The sequence below is a fragment of the Mus caroli genome, unplaced genomic scaffold (assembly GCF_978045245.1).
Source record: "Mus caroli unplaced genomic scaffold, Mus_caroli_1 scaffold_19, whole genome shotgun sequence".
Taxonomy (NCBI): Eukaryota; Metazoa; Chordata; class Mammalia; order Rodentia; family Muridae; genus Mus; species Mus caroli.
The window spans coordinates 75,065,380-75,075,064 of NW_028227274.1; the positions used below are offsets into that span (position 1 = coordinate 75,065,380).

Here is a 9,685-nt window from a genome sequence, read left to right on the forward strand (position 1 = left end):
GAGTGGAGAGGGTGGGTCATATGTGTCTGCACGCTCCCAGAGAGGGAGAAAGGGGAGAGGGAAGGGAGGAGAACCTAGTGCACAGGCTTATTCCCCGTGTCACTCTTCATCTCTGATGCATGTTTGCAGGTGTATTTAGGGAGAGCGTGCATCTACAAATCCTTGGTGTTTTCGTTGCCTTTGAATTTCATCCTGATCAACTGATATTTGTTAAGTGGACATCGCATACACTAACTTCATGCTCCAACCTGGGTGTATTAGCTCCTAGAAATGATGTCTGGCTGTATTCATAGGCGTGTGGGAAATGTGAAAGAATAAATGTTCATTCTCTGTTTAAACCCGAAAAAAGAAATGGCAGCAGTACGCGTCTTAATGGTTCCTGGTTCCTGCAAACTGATAACGAGCTTTCTCTGCCATTTACACAAGTTCAAGTTTTTTCGCAATAATGGCTTCTTTTGATAAAGAGAAAATTAAGACTTGAACCCTCCCCCAGAGTTTTTATTTCTTATATAGGTATGTGCGTGAAACTTAAGAATGAATCATTGATTCACATGAGGAATTTAAGGGTACGGAGTTTGGAGGTGCATTTTCTCTTCCTTTCCCCAAGAAAGTTTGTGTTCTCACTGTTTGTCATTTGCAGTCCTTCTTAATGGACAATGTTCAGGGAAGGTTCGAAGATTGTCTCTGCCTCCAAAAGTTCAAGGGTCTTTGCCATGTCTTTGTGATTTCCGTCATGAATGAACCTTCGGTTGCCTTCTGGTCCTGGCTTTGCCTTACATAACTCTGAATGAGTCAGTGGAATCCAGGAGTTTGAGCTGGGCTTGTTGGTCAAGCTATGGAAAGGACAGCCATTGAGAATTGAGAGTAGTCAGCAATTTGTATCATTATGGCCATCATCCTTAGAAATTTTTATTATTAATTTCTTTAAAGTGGGATGAACAAACATTTGTTGGGATTTTGGCTACCTGTGTATATAAAACAGACCCTAAAATGTGGCATGATGTCACATGAGAATTGAAAGTTCAAGACCCCATTTATAAATAAATAAATAAAACAAGCAAGCTATACTGGGGCTGGAAAGATAGCTTGATGTGACTCAGATGTACACATCTGCTTGTAGATGACTGGAGTTCAACTCCCAGTACCCACATGGGTCGGTTCACCAAGCCTGTGAACACTCCCATTCTGTTCTCTTCAGCCATCTATGCTCATGGGCACACGTGGGGGGGGGGCGCACACATATACACAGTTAAAAAAAATAAAATAAATCTTTTTTTAAATACTTTATCAGTTAAGGGCAAAATATAATTTTAGAGAGAAAAACTGATATCCCTATGAGTGAATTGGTTTCACCTCTGCCCACTGAGTTAAAGCATAATTGATGTCATTTATTATGAGCCATTTGTGCTATCTAGAACACATTCTAACAGACTGAATCCTGGTTCTCATTCTCCAGGGGAGGCCAGCTCAGAGTACCGTGGATTAAATGTGTAAAGCACAGCATATGCGTATACACATATACACATATATAGCATGTATATACATATAACTTAATTCTCACTTTCATCGAGTGCACTACCCAGCAACCTCCCCATTTTGCAAGTGAGGCTCGTGAGATGTAGGTATCTGAGCAGGTTCCCATCGCTGGGAAGTGGTCACAGAGAAATTTGTACCAGCTTCATGTGAATCCCCTGTATTTGGTGATCTCACCTGTCCACCGGGCTTCAAGTTTCCTTATGAATCTCCTTTCGCACTTCTGGGAGTGGCCAGGAAATCATGCTTTCTCTTGTCTGATACAGAAATACCATGCCAGGGGCATCTAAGTCAAGGACAGGAGCAGAGATATTCCTGCCCGAGAGTATGAATAGAAACAAAAGGGGAACAGGAATTAGAAGGAGGGATAGTGGGGTGAACCTTTGATATGCAAGTGGCATGGGTTCTTCAGCACCAAATGAGAGAGAGGGAGGTTAGGACAGATAAGTGGTGTCTCTGTTGTCTAAACGGGCAGTTATGACAAGTTAGAGGTGTGATTTCTGCAGCACCTCTTGCCTGCCTCTTAAATATAATGGGCCCTGCCCAAAGCTGAATCTAAGGCTCCCATGGCGACCGGCTGGGAGAGTTCCTCCAGGATCGGTTATGCCCCGGAGCATCGCATTGCGTCAGCACCGCGGACGCGCGGACAGCTCCCTCCTCTGCTGCCAGGGCGTCCTTCTCAGTTTGCTGCGGCTCCTCTGAGCCAAACCCCTTCCAAAGTGAAAAACTCTGGACTCGGCCCTGGCTTGGTTTGGGTTCCCTTCAAACAGTTAATAATATTCTTAGCTATCAGACTCCATCAGCGATAGAGTGCTGGCCGCGTACTCTTGCATAGAGGCCTCTCCCCTCCAGCTCTGAAGGGGCTAGCTCGGTTTGTGGTTTTCCTTTGGGTCCGGGCGTCTGGGCTCCTTTACCTGTCCTTAGCCTGGGTGAACCGCAGCCGCCCGGAATGGAGATGAGAGTGGAAATGCTCTCCTTTGTGCGGTGATAGATCATGCAAACGGGTGACACCAGTTTAACCAATAAAACTATTTGAATCAATTAGCAGGCTGAGGAGAGTCCCGATGTGTAAAATGCATGTCCGCTCGAATAGGAAAGCATTGATTAACTCGCCCCAAACAGCCTCCTCCTGCCTGGGCCGACTCCTCCCAGGGCCTATCGGGCCCCAGATGCCAGGGCAAGGACTGGCATAGCCTCAAGGAGCAGCAGTATGGAACTTGTTCAAAGCAAACAAAGGGTTTGAAGCAGCGAGTAGTACAGTTGCTCACAGAACACAAATGAACTGCCATCCACGCAGCTCAGACAAGATTCTCTGAGAACAGAATCCACTTGGGGGAGGGGGGGGCGCAAAACTACTTTGTATCTACAACTGGCCTGTCTCCCCACCCCACTCCCACCACAAGCAGGCCATCCAGACTCGCTGAGGAAATGAAATACTGGCTCTTCATATAATCATTTGAATAAAAATATTTAGTCTTACACTACACATTTCTCTTTCTAGTAAAACTTGAAAAAAAAAATTATAGTGTCAGCCTTATAATTCCGTCAAGCTCCAAAGCACTGTGACAGATGAGAAGTCAGTGGCTGCTGGCACCACCGGAGTGTAGAGTTGCTGAATGGACAGAAGAATAGAAAGCAAAGACCCGGTCAGAGGAATTCTTTCCAAAGAAAGATATTTGAAGATACCTTTTTAAGAGTAGAACTCAGTGTCTTTAGTAATAAGTGGGCGGCATGGTAAAAGTATAAACCCGGGACACTTCCTCCCCACAGCACTGCCCCAGCATTTCCTGTGGTACCTCACTGAGAGATAATCAACTTCTGTCACCCTAAGCCTGCCCAGTGTATGGCTTTCTGTGGGGCTGGGGCCTTTCCTTCCAGCATCCTGGGCTCTGGGGACAGACAGAGCAAGTCTAAACCTATTTTGTGAGAGCCCTTGACTCCAAAAAGAAGGCAGGCAGGAAGGCAGATGCCGGCTGGGCCCTGGAACATTGGAAACAGGCTTAGGGGCAGACATTTGGGCAGGAAGACTACCCATGCATGTCTTCCTAGCTTTCCCCCTTGCAAAGGGTGTCTAGAAGCATGAACAGGCAGTCCTGAGCTGTTTTCAGCCCCTCAAGACAGGGTCTAGTTTTTTTCTTTCAGATAAGTGAAAAATTATTTCACTGCCACTTGAAACTTCTGCCTCCAATAAATGTCACCCTTTTCATGACCCTGAGACTGTTTCCAGGATGTAGTTATCTAAAGCCCACAAAGTCCTGAGCAAAGGCCCTGACTTTCCTGGCTCTCCTTGGCTCTGTTAACCTATGGAGAGCTGTTAAGGTTTCACGTTTTTATACTTGTCTTTGTTGTAATGGGATCTGGCTGGGCTTTGGGCTTAATGGAGGCAGTTCCATCATTCCCACAGAGTAACTGCCCATCCCTTAGCCTGTCTCACCTGGCAGTAACTGGGCTTCATCTGGAATAGTCCTGGAAGAACATAACTCGCAAGTACACTCCTTAGAATATCCTCTAAGCAAATGGCTTCTTACTTTCTGATAAACTGGCCAGCGTCTGCTTTGCCTCTTAAGAGCCAGCCAATTAGGAGATAACATTGCATACTTCATTAATATCCCAAAATGTGCCTCAGTTTAGAGAACTATGAAGAAAGATCTTTCTCATCCTAGTTGGCTCCTTTGGGGGGTGGGGGGGTCTGCATGCTCTTACAGGATTCTGTAGAAATTTATTTCTCCAGGGGAATTGGCAATTTGTCCATGGGCCTCCTTAATAGAGCATCCTACTTCTTCCTTGTGCAGACATGGCCTGCATAGATCTTTTAAAAATGAGTTAGAGGGGGTGTTCTAGCCGTCACTTGTGGATGAATGCACACTGGTACCCACCGGTGTCTTCACCCATTTGTGCCCACTGTCGACCAGCTGGACAAGGTTCAGTGAGTGGCTACTTTGCCCTGGAAAGTAAGAGCGAATCTGAGGCCAGTAGTCTCTTCCTGCTTCTTTCCCAGCTTCTGCTTTGGGAACCCAACGGAGAAACTTCTCTCCTTTCTCTCCTTCTGCAGTGCTTCAAACGAGTGCTGAAATTAATCTGCTTATCTTCGGAGACACCGAGGCTGCTCGTGTGCTTCCTGCTCTGAAGGAACGGTTTTCAGGAAGGAGGGTGACTTCGAGAAATAAAACGGGGCTAATACAGGCAGACAGACACTTAGTTCGCCGGTGTTCTGGAATCCCCCTAGGATTCTCGCCAGTGATTCAGCGTTGGACTCCTAAACTAGATCAGGGGATCCAGCCTTATTGCTGCGTTTTGTTCTCAGGTTGAGGAGCTGCCCAGTTGCAGTTGGCTAGGTGGTGGCGTTCGTTGTGCCTGCTGGAAAAGGATCTCTATGTAGCGCCTTCTCGCTTTTGCTCTCCCCCTCCCTCCCTGTAACATGCCAGCCCTTTAATGTGGAGTGTCAGGGAGACGGTGACGTCACCCTGCCCGCTGGGTGGCGTCCCCTCCATCGGACACGAGTTCAGAGACAGAGAAAGGCGCTGTCAGACTACGCTCCACTTGGGGCTCGCTTGCCGCGGGTTTCCGCGCACCCACACTTTCTGTGGTTGTGGGGACATCCTGCCCCAATCCAGGCCCCCATTCTGCCCCCCCCCCCACGCCGGGATTTGAGCGCCATTAGCTCGCGCCAGTACCGGGATCTTCGCTCAGCTCGCCTGAGTCCGGCCCGCTGGATTCGAGGACCCGCTTGGATGCTTCGCCTCCGAGCGTCCTCGGAAGATGGGCCGGCAGCTACAAGCCTAAAGACGTCAAGGGCTTACCAGGTACTACCCAAACCCGCCGGTCCTGAATCCGCACCTAGCTGATGGTTAGAGAAACCCAGCCGAGGAATTTCTGGGATAGGTGGAGGGGCGGCGGGCCTTGGAATGGTGGTTTCAGAGTCAGGAGAAGGAGGGTCATTTGCCTCATGAGGCAGATGAAGAAGTTTGTCAGGTTCCTTTTTCAGTTCAACTAACTTTTAATTGTCTCTCCTTTCACCCCTCAAAATACACCCCAACCAAAATCTTATTTCTGTCTTGCTGAAGGAGTTTCTGGAATGGTTTGGGGTAAACGCGGGGACACTCAAGAGCAGTTATTTCTGCCGGGTCTTCCGCTGTGAAGACTGGGGTTCCTAACGCGTAACCAACTCAGCATCCGTGGCGCATGTTTCTAAGAAGCTAGAGTTCGAATTTTCCCAGCGTCTCGCTGAGATAGTTCGGTCTTCTCTAAGAGAAAAATGAGCCTGGAAGGGTCATCAGCGAAGCTAGAGCTGGTTGTCTAAAGCTCAGGTATCACCACGCCTTGAGGGCCATTTAATGTCCTAACCCCCGAAAATATGGCCTCTGATCCGTGTGACTGACACGGCACGCCTAGCTCCTTCGATGGAGTCCAGGTTTGTTCGGCCTTCTTGTAGGTTGCGAAGCTGAAGATCCCCCAACAGGTCAGAGGAGGTCATCCAGATGTCATGGGGATCCAAAGAAGGAACATTCAGTTAAAGGGATTAGTTAGTGTAGTCTCTGTGGTCGATGTAACAAAATCCAGTTTGTGGGCCCTGCGATGGCCACTAGTGACTTTCCAGGGCAAAGGACAGCTTTGGCCTACGCATGGTGCAAGTAGCTAAGGGAAGACCATCCCCTGCTTTCCTGGGAAATGGGCCATTTAACTTGTTTGACTTAGCATTATTGTCGCACAGGTTTCTTTCCTCTGCCTTTCTATATGTTCAACTTAGTGAATATTTATTATTCCGCATTGGGGTATCCAGTTGGCACCAGGTGAAATTGGGAATTTTATTTCAGTCGGAACCCATACGTCCAATTTCAGTGCACCTAGGAAATTATGGTCACCGCTGGGCTCACTCTCAGCATATATAACCATACCGACATAGTTAAGGGTGGAAATGTCATGAAAGCTGGCTTGTGTGAAACTGGATATATTTAACTTCTGCCAGGTGTGACTCCCAAGAAGTGTTTCTTTGCGCGCTTTTGGGTTTAATATATTCGCCTGTACTGACACACATAACGTACCTAGTATCAAAGTAACAAGAAGGTACTTTTTTACAAATGCTTATGTTTCTAACTTCTTCTTGACCCCTTATCTAGAACTAGAAGTCCTTAGCTCATGAAATGAGTCTTTGAAATTTTGAAAATGACGCACTTTATGGGGTAATCACGCATATAGATTTTTCTCACCCTAACCCTCAATTTTTCTAATTACAGTAAATAAAATAAGTAACTAAAATAATACCTAAAAGAAAGGACAGGAAAGAAGAGATTTCGTTTTGCTTTAACGAGAAATGCTTCAACCAGCAGTGAATCTTCTCCACTAAGGAAACCACAGACACCACAAAATTCTCTTTTCAAAATATTTGGGTTAATTTTTTTAACCAAAATCGATTTTTTTCAAGCACATCTGAATTCATTCTTCTCTCTCTCTCTCTCTCTCTCTCTCTCTCTCTCTCTCTCTCTCTCTCTCTCTCTCTCTCTCTCTCTCTCAATTTAGGTTTTAATGGCCAAATTCAAGTTCTTCATGACTTGTATAATCATTAATGACAACAGTCATTGCTTTCCTATTGAGCACATACCCTGTTCCAACAATCAGTTTATTCCATAAATCCGGGATGTCTTGAGCTTCTTAGGAATTTGCTGAAACAGATAAATAGACAGACAGATAAGTAGACAGAATTTGCTTGGGGCGAGTAGGACACAAGACAAATTGTTAACTCCAAGTCGCTGAACTTTCTCAAGGGCGATCTTGGAGGGGATTTTAAAAGATGACCTTTGCACATCTGGAACTTGCTCAGTTGCTCAGTAATAATCAGGTCTCGAGCAAGGCAAGCAAGCTATTGTCATTTCCAATTAGTTCTCACCCCACCCCTCTGTCTTAAAACAGGAAAGGTTCAAGTCAACTTTCTCCTTTCCTTTCCAGTCTCCAAGGCAAACCCGGAGCGCTAAGCCCGCTGTTCTTCCGTGGAGGAGATGGCTTCCAGCCCACTGCCAGGGCCCAATGATATACTACTTGCATCGCCGTCGAGCGCCTTCCAGCCCGATGCATTGAGCCAACCGCGGCCGGGTCACGCCAACCTTAAACCCAACCAGGTGGGCCAGGTGATCCTCTATGGCATTCCCATCGTGTCCTTGGTGATCGACGGGCAGGAGCGCCTGTGCCTGGCGCAGATCTCCAACACTCTTCTCAAGAACTTCAGCTATAACGAGATCCACAACCGCCGAGTGGCTCTGGGCATCACGTGCGTGCAGTGCACACCTGTCCAACTGGAGATCCTGCGGCGGGCAGGGGCCATGCCCATCTCTTCGCGGCGTTGTGGCATGATCACCAAGCGTGAGGCCGAGCGCCTTTGTAAGTCATTCCTGGGCGAAAATCGGCCACCCAAGCTGCCGGACAACTTCGCCTTCGACGTGTCGCACGAGTGTGCCTGGGGCTGCCGCGGCAGCTTCATCCCGGCGCGCTACAACAGCTCTCGCGCCAAGTGCATCAAGTGTAGCTACTGCAACATGTACTTCTCCCCCAACAAGTTCATTTTCCACTCCCACCGCACCCCAGACGCCAAGTACACGCAGCCAGACGCAGCTAACTTCAATTCCTGGCGCCGCCATCTCAAACTCACAGACAAGAGTCCTCAGGACGAGCTAGTCTTCGCCTGGGAGGACGTCAAGGCCATGTTCAACGGTGGCAGCCGCAAGCGCGCGCTACCTCAACCCAGCGCGCACCCGGCCTGTCACCCACTCAGTTCTGTCAAGGCTGCTGCGGTGGCGGCCGCAGCCGCAGTGGCCGGGGGCGGGAGCCTGCTGGGCCCGCACCTGCTGGGGGCTCCACCCCCGCCACCGCCGCCACCACCCTTGGCTGAGCTGGCGGGCGCACCTCACGCCCATCACAAGCGGCCGCGCTTCGACGACGACGACGATTCCCTCCAGGAGGCTGCTGTGGTGGCTGCAGCCAGCCTCTCGGCAGCCGCAGCCAGCCTCTCGGTGGCCGCAGCCACAGGCGGCGCCGGGCCAGGCGCAGGTGGCCCCGGGGGTGGCTGCGTGGCCGGCGTGGGCGTGGGTGCCAGTGCGGGGGCTGGTGCAGCAGCTGGCACTAAAGGTCCACGCAGCTACCCAGTCATCCCAGTGCCCAGCAAGGGTTCGTTCGGGGGCGTGCTACAGAAGTTCCCGGGCTGCGGGGGCCTCTTCCCGCATCCTTACACCTTCCCGGCAGCGGCCGCAGCCTTCGGCTTGTGCCACAAGAAGGAGGACGCGGGGACAGCGGCCGAGGCCCTGGGGGGAGCGGGCGCGGGGAGCGCAGGTGCGGCGCCCAAGGCAGGGCTGTCGGGTCTCTTCTGGCCCGCGGGTCGCAAAGATGCCTTCTACCCTCCCTTCTGCATGTTCTGGCCACCGCGGACCCCCGGCGGGCTGCCCGTGCCCACCTACCTACAGCCCCCGCCGCAGCCCCCGTCTGCGCTCGGCTGCGCGCTGGGTGATAGCCCGGCCCTGCTGCGTCAGGCCTTCCTGGACCTGGCCGAGCCGGGCGGTTCAGGTGGCAGCGCCGAGGCAGCGCCCCCGCCGGGCCAACCTCCCCCCGTGGTGGCCAATGGCCCTGGCTCCGGTCCTCCGGCTACTGGGGGTACTGGAGCACGCGACACGCTCTTCGAGTCGCCCCCGGGCGGCAGCGGCGGGGACTGCAGCGCCGGGTCCACGCCACCCGCAGAGCAAGGAGTGACGTCCGGGACCGGGTCTGCGTCCTCCGGAGCAGGCTCTGTGGGCACCCGAGTGCCGGCTCCCCATCACCCGCACCTCCTGGAAGGGCGCAAGGCGGGCGGCGGCAGCTACCACCATTCCAGCGCCTTCCGGCCGGTGGGCGGCAAGGACGACGCAGAAAGCCTGGCCAAGCTACATGGGGCGTCGGCGGGCACACCCCACTCAGCCCCGGCGCATCACCATCACCACCACCACCACCCGCACCATCACCACCATCACCCTCCGCAGCCGCCGTCGCCGCTGCTGCTGCTGCAGCCCCAGCCCGATGAGCCGGGGTCGGAGCGCCACCACCCAGCCCCGCCACCCCCGCCACCGCCGCCCCCTCTGGCCCCGCAGCCGCACCACCGAGGCCTTCTGTCCCCAGAGGGCACCAGCTGCAGCTA

The 9,685-nt window shown here is 51.5% G+C and overlaps 1 protein-coding gene across 1 annotated transcript in view; it reads left to right on the top strand.

The window, feature by feature from the left end:
* The first annotated feature begins 7,512 nt into the window (after positions 1-7,512).
* Positions 7,513-9,685, top strand: part of Skor2 (SKI family transcriptional corepressor 2) — a 41,792-nt gene continuing 39,619 nt past the window's right edge. The window contains exon 1 of the mRNA XM_021151021.3: positions 7,513-9,685. This exon is cut by the window's right edge and continues 439 nt beyond it. Coding sequence (XP_021006680.1) covers positions 7,527-9,685 — 2,159 coding nt within the window. The 5' untranslated portion in view covers positions 7,513-7,526.